At 40.0% G+C, this 11,484-nt stretch overlaps 1 protein-coding gene across 2 annotated transcripts; it reads left to right on the top strand.

Annotated features, from left to right (window-relative positions):
- Window positions 1-475: 475 nt before the first annotated feature.
- Window positions 476-10,774, top strand: preb (prolactin regulatory element binding). Of its 2 annotated transcripts, none has more exons than XM_051407332.1 (10): window positions 476-533; window positions 2,816-3,005; window positions 5,195-5,393; window positions 5,848-6,101; window positions 6,651-6,731; window positions 6,841-6,968; window positions 7,108-7,281; window positions 9,255-9,327; window positions 9,431-9,590; window positions 9,714-10,774. In XM_051407332.1, exons 2-10 carry the CDS (start codon window positions 2,871-2,873, stop codon window positions 9,806-9,808), a joined length of 1,299 nt encoding a protein of 432 aa, XP_051263292.1. In that variant the 5' UTR covers window positions 476-533; window positions 2,816-2,870; the 3' UTR covers window positions 9,809-10,774. The 2 variants fall into 2 exon arrangements, with proteins under 2 accessions (XP_051263292.1, XP_051263291.1); XM_051407331.1 differs by having other exon boundaries at window positions 516-692.
- The last annotated feature ends 710 nt before the right edge of the window (window positions 10,775-11,484 follow it).

Below are 11,484 nucleotides of genomic sequence, written 5' to 3'. Positions count from 1 at the left end.
AGGGCGGGGCAAGACCATTCAGCGAAATAATTTCTTTTAAAATAAAAGAATTTTAAAATGGATCCTAAATTGAATAGGCAGCCAGTGGAGTGAGGCTAAAATGGGGGAAATGTGCTCATGTTTACGTGTGCCAGTTAAAGGACGTGCAGCAGCATTCTGTAACATCTGGAGTATTATATTAAAGTAAATACTGTAGCTCCTATATCTTTTCATGTCTGTTATTTATGCTGTTATGGTTACTGAAAATGACATTCACATTTTCACCCCCTACCACAGCTGTTACACTGCTGCCACTTTTCTTGAAGAGCCAAATCTTGTTAGCTTGGCCTGGAAATTAATTATCCACAGTGCTAATTAAGTCAGAGACCATAGACAATAAAGCCTGAATGGGCGGGACGCCACTGTGCATATATTACACAATCATTGTATCATGTGGATATATATATATATATATATATATAAAAAAAAAAATCCAACAAACTTTGGCGTTCATGTGGTGACGTCATGACGCTGCGGACGCTGCTGACGTGTAGGTAAGGAAGTGGTTGTCGAGCTGTCTTTAGCCGCTAGCTATTAGCTCTTCTTCTTCTTCATCTTCTTCTTCTTCGTCATTGTTAGCGTACTATGAAATCCTCTGAGCTACATGGCTGTCTGATACAATAACAGCGGAAGAGAAACTGGGCCAACTACAGGTAAGGGACTCGTAATTAAATCCCCGGCAAGCTGGCAGGCTGTGATGCTAACTGTAGCTATTACAGCTAACCGATGTTGACACATTGGCTACAACGTTGAGGTTTTCTTACGTTACTGCTGAAAACACTAAGGTTTTTGTATTCATAGCTGTCACCATTAGTGATTACCTCATGGTGGTGGGGACAGTGCTAACTGTGTCAGCTGCTCAGCCCCGCAGTGTTAGCCCAGGGAGACTGTAACGTTTGTTCAGTGCAGCTAGGGTTAGTTGTTAGTGTCTATTTGAGCTGGGCAATGAGTCAATTCATTCAAATTCAAATTTTGAAACCATGCAAAAAGCTGCTTAATCTTAAAATTGAGATGTAAACTCCAGAGGTTTTAATATATACAGCTGCTAAGGACTCTGTGAGACAAGGCCCAACCCACTCAAGTCACTCATCTAACGTTACATAGAATAATCATTTCCCCATAGTATCCATATGAGAAGAAGGGGATAAGAAGATATTACAGAGGCAGGGGCATTTTACAACTCCAAAGATATGATGCCTTTTGTAGTTTGTTTTAAAATTGTAAATCGTGCGTCTTGTCTTGTGTGAGTTTTTATTTTTGGATTTTATTTAATTTTTATTATCTGACTCTTAACTTTTAAATAGATATGCTGGTATCCTCAAACATCCAGCATGGATCAGTTTGACTTGTCATTGCTGGCCTCTGAGACATCCCTCCTACACAACTTACATATTATGTTCAGTTTATAAACCAGATAGTGTGCTACCAATATTTTGATTTTCATGAGTTTTTTTTTATTTTTTTTACATAGTCTCTGTGTACTTTATTGTTTGTATTTCACGCTACACTAGGGTTGTAGGGTCTCCCCTACTATCTCCCAGAGCCCAATGTGATGTTTTCAGACGTCTTATTTTTCTTGACCAGCAGTCCAAAACCCAGACAATTTACATTTGCTTAGTCAACTGTTTAAGATTTTCACTACACAGCTCTATTGTGGTGATAATCCTGCTTCCACATTTTGACTGTTTTGTACATGCATCCCGTCAGCTCCAAAACAAATGTGCATTTATTGCTTGTATTTTCTAGTAGATCTTCCTCGGTAAAAAAAATCTACAAGGAAGGGAGAAGATCCAATAAACTATTTAAATATTTACTAGCTCAAACAAACTATTTAAATATTTACAAGCTTTCAAGCTTCACCCTAATCCAGAGATCTGGAGAGAAAGAGTGAGAGCAAAGCTCAAACAAACTCTTTACTTATTTAGCTATAGGAATAATCCGTAGAGAGAGTGACAGAGAAGGTCAAACGTGCCGCACACCTACTGACTGACTGCCTGCACACAGCATGAGAGGAGAGGTAGAGACCCCGGCACTGTTGGCAGAAGAGCTGTGGATGGCGATTACTCTGAGAATTAATTTCAGTAATATATATTTGAATATATTTCTCTGAAAAGTTCAGTACCCAAGTTGTCAACGCTGGTCTCTCTCTGGGCTTGTTTGTTTGTGTGTAAGTGTGTATGACGTAGTATAGAGGTCGTGCCAGTTCCACCTCACATTGTTTGAATTTCAACACTGACAGTTGTAGGAGAAATTCTCCCACACAATCAATTAATCAGACTTGATATAGCACTTGCTCATACAAGCAAAATGTAACACTAAGTGCTTCACACATTAAAAAAAAGGTAGGTCTTGAGTTTGCTTTTAAAAATATCAATATATAATGAATGTAAAATAAAAAGTAAATATAAATGATCCATGACACAAAACATAATAATTTTATTTGTAATGATACATGTCTCTACTGTCCCAGGTGCTATTTTTATTGTCCCTGGGACGAGGGGACATCCTGAGCGCTGGATAGGAAAGAGTTGTTGGACTGGCAAAACATCTCACTCCCTGACTGAGATCTTTACATTTGCATTCACTATTTTCATATCATACCACACTGGCATGTGAAGTACTTTAAAGTGACAGGAATGGAGTTGCCGGTCCAGGTTATGTTCATTAGCAAGTCAGTGTCCCTCAAGTGACAACCCCAAAACATAGCTGTTCCAGAAGAGGAGCAACCTCACAGAGGTCGTCGCACAAATAAATGGATGCTCTCTGTTTTCCACAGGTGTGCTTGAATGCAGCGGTTTTATGAAGAAGTGTGAGTGACTTGCACAACAACCATGGGGAAGAGGAGGGTGCCAGATCTCTACAGAGCCCCCTTTCCCTTGTACTCCATTAAAGTGGACCCTAAAACAGGGCTGGTGATCACAGCCGGAGGAGGAGGGGCTTCCAAGACGGGCATAAAGAATGCTGTGGTAAGTACTGAGGATCAAGGGTGTTAGTGATTAAACTGTTGATTTATTAGAATACCCTAAAAGGTCACTGCACTGCAACTTCAAGGGAAACGTTGCCAATTTTTCAACCAGCTTTGTATCGTTACATTTAGAGACTAGTTTTCCAGTCAAACACAGAAAAAAACACAAAACTAATCTATGTTGTCCTGAAAAATGTTTATTGTATTTTAGCCCCTCACTCAGATAGCCTATATAAACCTAGGCGCATATTTGGTTTGCAACTCCACTGTTGGTAGTTGTGTGGTATGACACTTCAAAGTGGGTTAACCAGAAGTGAAGTGGAACGGAAAAACGTTTTAAACGCTCCTTTTTCATTTCAGTCGTGTCAGTCAATCTAGCTGTTCACACCAGACACAGGGTGGAAGGGACTTGCAGCAGTAAAATCAGTGCAAGGCCTACCGGTAAATTATGTTTGTGAGCAAATGCTGTCCTCAATTGTAAAGAAAATCTCCAGGAAAAGGTGAGTGGCACCCTGATTACAGTGTGGGTTGTATATGTAAATGAACTGCACCCAGAGATGCTGCTCACTGTCCCTGTCTCTCCCATTTACTGTTATTTCTAGGGAAACTGGAAATGGTTCGGATGGGTATTCTCTGGATTAAACCCCACTACCCACATTGTTATGATACAAAGCTGGTTGAAAATCTGTACAATTTTCCCTTTGAGAAAAGACATTGCACATAGACAAAAGACAAGAAAAAGAAGAAAACTCTGTTATTTAGTTGTGCTGTGTGTGTTCAGGAAAACAAACAAACAAACAAAAAGTTGAAGACAGGTAAGAAAATGGAAGCAACAGAGGAGGGAACCCTGAGGTCTTGTGTACAGAATAGACCAACATAGTAAAAATTCTTCAAAGAGTTATAAATAGATATAATCTATTTAGAGAGAGAGAGAGAGAGAGAGAGAGCTAAATGCTGTGCATATATTGTCAAATTGGTGAACCCGTTTCTTTCAGTTGCTTATGTTTTTTCTGTTTTCATGTGTCTTCTAAAGTTGTACTGCGTTAAGCTTTCAGAGCTACCGTAGAATGCAGCAGAACAGGGAGTTATACAATCATATGCGTATATTTAAAAAGTAATATTTAAAGGTACTCAAGTTTATGGAAAACCTAAAGGGTCTTCACAAGTTAATTATTTTGTTATCTCTGGATAACAAAGGTCATTGTCCTGTGATAATGGGTTAATATATCATTATCTCTACATTTCTCCAGATAAGGAAACAATAAACACTTAATTAGATTCATGAGAGTGGACTATGACCTCTACATATTGTAAGGGATAGTCTTAGATACAGTGGTCAACTTAAATCAGACAACCAGTGGTTAAATAGGGAATAATAAACGGGGCTCTGAAGCTCAGCCAAGACAGCCCCGGTAGCATGACAGAAACACACTCATCAATGTTCACACTCATCAATGTTGGGGGAGAGGGAGAGAGAGAGAGAGAGAGAGAGAGGGAGAGAGAGGGAGAGAGAGAGAGAGAGAGGGAGAGAGAGAGAGAGAGAGAGAGAGAGAGAGAGAGAGAGAGAGAGAGAGAGAGAGAGAGAGAGAGGTTCTCTCCTCCCTCTTATCCAATCCCTGCATTTCTTGTCCAAGCGTTACTGTTATAGGCTGGCAGCGCTGCCAGGGCTAAGCCCAAGACAGCCCCAGCCCGTCATAGGCCCATGTGCCCGTAGCCCAATTTAGCCCCTGATTGTTTGCTTTAAGTTGACCACTATATGTAAGCCTATCCCTTACAATAGACAGCCATAGTGTAAATTCCCTCATTTCAAATAACAGGGAAAAACATTTTTATAACAAATGGCAAAGGTTCATAAAAAAGTTTGCTTTGAAACTCAAACCCACACCACAGATCAGTGTCCACTCTTATGAATCTTATGAAGTGTTTATTGTCTTGTTATTAAGAAATCAGACTTTTGTTTTAACGACTCAACGATATAAATCAACCCATTATCACAATAAAACCACATTTGTTATCCCAAGATAACAAAATAATTAACTTGTAATCTCAAGGTCACAGCATTAAAAAAAAGTTTGAATCCATGACCCTTTAGGGCTTCCATAAAGGCAACTCTTCTCTAGAACATGTTTAGTCTGACATTATGAGCGTGTAAACCAGCAGCAGTGGCACACTCATGACTGTGTGTTTCAGCATTTCCTGGATATACAGCTGGTTGGAGAGCACCAGTACAGTGCCAGTCTCCTTCACTCTCATGATACTGACACACGCGCCACCATGAACATGGCTGTAGGTAACGGTGTGATAGCTGCAGGACAGGACGGGACCTGCTGTCTGATGAGCTTTAAACCGTGCACACAGAAAGAAGGAGGAAAAGCTGCTGCTAAAGATGGTGAGGCTTACTGTTTACAATCTAAAATAAACATGCTGTCTTAGAAAGACATCAAACAATATGCTACCTATTGTATATTGCTCTTATTTGATATGTGGCTGATTAATTTACATGCTGTTACTTGTCAGTTTGTAATGGATTAACTTAAGAAGAAAAAAAATGTTTCAAAATGTTGTAGCAAGTGAAATGTGAGATTGAGTGAGGTAAAATATATACAATATATTTACACAACTAGAATATACTAACAATGTGTAGAATATACTAACAATGTGTAGAAGCTATAATAAGTATAAATCCATCAATGTAGATTTTACTTGCATAAAGTGTTGCAATAATCTGTTCTACAACAGATGCATAATGATTCCATCAGCCTTATTCATGTAGATCTAAACCTGTGTCTACTCCTGTGTTTTCCCTTCTTTGTTATCCAATAAAAATGTGTGTCTTTGTGCAGGAGGGAACAGCGTGCAGCAGGGTAATGCCAGGCGGCGAGCTGGGAAAGGAGACAAAGGTGGACAGGATGGAGCTGCAGCGTCCGGAGATATGTCAGATATGAAGGATGAGACGGCTCACATTTCTGTCACTGGTTTGGCTGAAGTCCAGTCAGACCTGAACCCTCAGGACCCACTCCAGAAGGTGGTCAGGTTCAGTCCTGACCTGAGCCTGCTGCTGACAGGAGGCACAGACGGACATGTACGAGTCTGGGAGGTACATACATCTAGTTTGAGAGTATCTGTGTTTGAGTGGTGCATGTTCTGCTCCATAGCCTGAGGCAGAACATGTGCTGTTTGTTCTGCTTCAGGCTCTGGAGCATGTTCTGCTCCAGGCTCTAACTTCAGTATGGATGTAAAGTGGGTGGGTAGGTAGCTGTTGGAAATGCTTCCTAATGTGATCTGTCCTACAGTTTTTATTATGGTTCAACATTCTTTACCCTAATCTTAACCACACCAAGCCCCTACTTAGTGCTGAAACCATTAGGTGAGAAATCCATGAGTCACTACAGAAAACCAATGACACTTTTTGATAACTAATTAATAGTTTAAGTAATTTACCTAAATATATACTAATATTAGATGAAATTACTTTGTGACTTTTCGTTTCGATCCTCACTTATATTTATCTTGGTTGCTCATCGAAGGTTAGAGTTGATGTGGATGAGCTACCGGTTGGCTGCCAGCAGGTGTATATAATAAACTGGTCACTGGATGTATGCATTGATGTCTCGACTTCGATTGTATGTTCTGGACTGTTCTACAGTTTCCTTCCCTGAAGAAAAAGTTTGACTTCAAAGCACATGAAGGGGAGATTGAAGACGTGGATATGAGTCCAGGGAACAAGGTGAAACATGGACACCTCTTGGTGTGGAAATGTAATGCTCTGATTAAGTACAATATTATTGATAGTATTATTGATTCATTAGTAATGATCAACATGTGTTCTGATGCAGCATCTGGTGACTGTTGGTCGGGATTTTGCCTGCAGTGTATGGAGTGGCAACCAGTTGGCTATGGGTCTTCAATGGCTTGAAACCATGCCTCAAATAGCTGAGAAGAGTTATCGATATATGGCTTGCAGGTAAAAAAAACAACAACCCAAAAACCCATAAAAAATAGGTTTCTTCTTCCACGAAATAGCATCCGAGCTGTTCAGCTCACCATACTCATCTGGATGATGTAACAGTGTCTATACATGGTTTCATTTTCATGTATTTCAGGTTTGGAAAAGTAGAAGACCAAAAAGATGCTCTGAGGCTTTACACAGTCCAGATCCCCCATAAACGAGACAGAAAACCTCCTCCATGCTACCTCACCAAGTGGGATGGCAAGAGCTTCCTACCCATGCTGACGGCTCCGTGTGGCACAGAGGTCATCTCCACTCTGGCTGTCAGGTGACTGTCATATTATTACATGGTAATCATTAATGCTGACAGACTCGCCTGAGGCACAAGTAAGCTTGCAAAATTCTGAGAATTTACAAAGTTGGAAACTATCCATGGGAGTATATGGGAATAAACGGGAAAACTGGGCTACTACTTATGGTGCTATCCATTTGTCTCGTAAATCCCCCGCCCGAGTTGCTCTGACGCGAAAACATAATGTAATTGCCTGGCTTGTACCACTTATAGCGTTCCATTTGTCTTTGGGCATTACGAGTCGAAAAGAACATGGACGCCACCAGTGCAGCAGCTGTCTTATTATTGCTTGTGGATCATCTAAACAAGCTCAATGTGAAATAATAATAATGTTTTTCTACAGAAACACTAACATTTCAAGTAATTCCGTTATTGCAAGTCTTACATTTCAATAATATTTTGCCATTTTTGCCTATTTCAATTTCAACAAGTGCTGTGGCGTTTGTCTCGAGCCACTGGGGGCAGTAGCAGGCTAGTGTTATTGTTAGCTATATTAGCCTATTTAGCAAACCAGCTCGAAAACAAAACTTTACATTGTATTGCACGCACAGCAACACCGTGCAATGCATAAACTGGTGACCGGACTAAAGCAGCAATGTAAACACTTGTGTAAGAGCATTTAAAATCAACATTAAAACGACCAACGTAGTACAAATACAAAGAAAATACATCTTAATATGGGTGCTGCCATCTTTGTTTTGCAAGTCGTACGTTCCCCCTCCTTCAACTCGGTGTACTCCGAGGATGTTTGTAAGATGGAGTTTGTATGAATTACCCAACTTTTCCAGTTAATTCTCCTAAATTCCCATTAATTTCCATCATTTCCATTAATTTCCATCATTTCCATTAATTCCCATGAAAGTTTCCAAATTGGAATGTTTCCAAAATTCCCCAGCTTATCTTTCCATCGAAAGTTTCCGGAAAGTTTCCGAAAATTTACCGGAAGATGTCCGCCCCTTTGCAACCCTAGGCACAAGGTTTGGTCAGGACTGCCTGTTGGCCAAGGCACAGTTGAGGTACTTGTCTCACGACATCTCATGTGCCCTGTTAGCATTGCCACTTTGCTTAGTAGCTGGTCTACTATATCATTGTGCATTTTCTAAAAATAAACTATAAACTTATATTTTATTGCTCATTGGTAAATATCTAAATAATATTTTTTTTTGGCTGGACAGCGGCAAAGCAAGGCCATCCCTATTAACACAAGTAATGAATTTAAACCACTGGTCACTGGATAATGAATTTACTCCATTTGTCACTGAGTGATGAGCAAGTTTCATGTCTCTGCAAGTTGATGATAAGGTACTACTAAAATGAAGTGAAACCAGTGGGTAGCCACTTGCATAAACTGGGAAATGGTTGTCAGTAATGTAAGTTTGGGGCAGCAGTAGCTCAGTGTGTAGGGACTTGGCTTGGGAACAGGATGGTAGCCGGTTCTAGTGCCACAGACCACAATATGGAGTGTGGACTGGTAGGTGGAGAGGTGCTAGTTTCACCTCCTGTGCACTGCTGAGGTGCCCTTGAGCAAGGCAACCTAACCCCAAGAAATTGCTCATGGGCGCCACTAACAAGGCGAGCCCATCACTCCATCTCTCTCCCTGTTGCATGTCCACAAGCCCCTGCATGTGCATGAGTGTGCGTTTCGGCCTGTGTGTGTATAAAAAAAAAAAGAGTGTAAAGAAGAATTTCTCCAACTGGGGATTAATATAAAAAAAAAAAAAAATTTTTTTTTTTAAAAGTTGTTTTTATTGGGCTGGTTGACCACTGGAATGGTCCTTTTAAAGGCAAGTAGATTTCAGATCTACAGTGTTTACCTGGTCAGGCAATTGAAGTTTGGAATGTAACAGGGGGTGTGGTATATACATTGTTCTCTTAAAGGTTAATCAGACCTTTTAGGATACAATCATTTAATTTCTTGCAGCATTGAGATGATAACTTGTCTTTGACAGTGACTCTGGAACATTTCTTGGCCTTGGAACTGTGACAGGATCGGTTGCTATCTACATCGCTTTCTCCCTACAGGTAAGACAGTGTGTGGACACACATCTCAAACCAACAGGTACATAAATCAACCAGGCAGCCCTACTCTATGATGATAACTTGATCTATCTCTTTGTGTGTGTAGAAGCTGTATTATGTCCAGGAGTCCCATGGCATTGTTGTGACAGACCTGGCCTTCCTGCCTGACTCACTGAAAGGCAAAAATATCAAAGGGAATAATGAAACAGCCATGTTCAGTGTAGCTGTGGACAGCCGCTGTCAAGTACACACTGTCCCCAACCGAAGTAAGTCCTCCATCATCATCATCATCATCATCATCATCCTCCAGTGAATGCACTAAGGCCATGTATCATAACCTCAGACCTTCTCTCCTCATCTCTTGTCTCTTGGTTTTGCATTTTCTCCAGATTCCTTTCCTATCTGGCTGGTGCTCTTCTTCTGTGGCCTCATGGTGGTGGGACTCGTCCTCCTACTACAGTACCTCTTTCCAGGATTTATTTAAATCATGCAAGTCATATTACAGGTCAGGGTTGATGGAGCTTGGACACCATCTCTTCTCATGACTTACTTTGCCACTGTCAACATCAGCAGTCCTCAGTGTAACATCCAAACCTGCAGCACCACAACTCCCAGCTGAGCCCATAAAGGCTTTTCCAGCTGCAGTGCTGACTCTGAAAAGCTTTTATGGCACCCTGATGTTGTCTCCACTCAGCTCTTACTCAGGGTTGTTCTTCTAAGACCTGTAAACCCAGTGGAATCAAACAGGACAGACTGTGGGATTTTTATTTGCTTTGATCTCTGAATTATTCTTATTTCTTTTTTGGATTCATGATGAAGGGCTCAGGTGCCTGAATGTTTAAAGGAAGGGATCTTTTTATTGACATATTTAAAAAACAATGTAAAAAATATATAAATAATTGGCACATAATGTGTCTGATTTTGTTTTCTGTATACACTTAGATGCTTTGAATTCTCTTCTGATGTGTTTTTTCCATTTCATCCACTTGTGGACAGCAGAGATCAGCCTCTGGTAAAGAGCTGCCAGTGAAGATGAAATGTTAAAACATCTATTTGTACATTGATTTCTCAAATTAGACTCACATGTTTCAACTATGACCGGGTTGCCCAGTGTTAAGTAAATATTTCAACACAAATGGAGAATCAGTTGATATTAGTACAAGAAACTAGATGTGGGAAAATATAAGTGAAGTTGCTTTAAGCATATAAGAAGCAGGGGGTCTGTGTAAACCTAATGATGATGTTATTTTTACTTGAGCAAAAGCTTGATATTACTTTCTTTTATGAAGACGTTGTCACCTTTAATTTTATTTAAACACTGTCTGCAGATATGTTGCCCAGCAGATGTACAAAAATGTGAATTAATTTTTAAATGATGCCAATATTATTGTAACCAACTTGGTGAAATGATAGAGGAAATAAAATATTAATAAGAACGGTAGCTAAAAAACACTTATGGTCTCTTTGTAAGAATCTTCAGATGGAAAACTAAACATAGTTTTCAACTGTGCTGCCCAACAGTGCAGCTAAATACTTCAAGCCCCTTCTGTCAAATGGAAGTAGTAACAGTGAATGAAGTCTGGGATGTCTGTTATTCCATGGAAAAGTTATATATATATGTATATATATGTATATACAGTGGGTATATTCAGACCCCTTTAAAATGTTCACTCTTTGTGTCATTGCAGCCATTTGCTAAAATCAAAAAAGTTCATTTTATTTCTCATTAATGTACACTCAGCACCCCATCTTGACAGAAAAAAACAGAAATGTAGAAATTTTTGCAAATTTATTAAAAAAGAAAAACTGAAATATCACATGGTCATAAGTATTCAGACCCTTTGCTGTGACACTCATATTTAACTCACATGCTGTCCATTTCTTCTGATCCTCCTTGAGATGGTCCTGCTCCTTCATGGGAGTCTAGCTGTGTTTAATTAAACTGATTGGACTTGATTAGGAAAGGCACACACCTGTCTATATAAGACCTTACAGCTCACAGTGCATGTCAGAGCAAATGAGAATCATGAGGTCGAAGGAACTGCCCAAGGAGCTCAGAGACAGAATTGTGGCAAGGCACAGATCTGGCCAAGGTTACAAAAGAATTTCTGCAGCACTCAAGGTTCCTAAGAGCACAGTGGCCTCCATAATCCTTAAATG

The sequence above is a fragment of the Dicentrarchus labrax genome, unplaced genomic scaffold, assembly GCF_905237075.1.
Source record: "Dicentrarchus labrax unplaced genomic scaffold, dlabrax2021, whole genome shotgun sequence".
NCBI lineage: Eukaryota > Metazoa > Chordata > Actinopteri > Moronidae > Dicentrarchus > Dicentrarchus labrax.
This window is presented reverse-complemented; position numbering and strand designations above follow the sequence as displayed.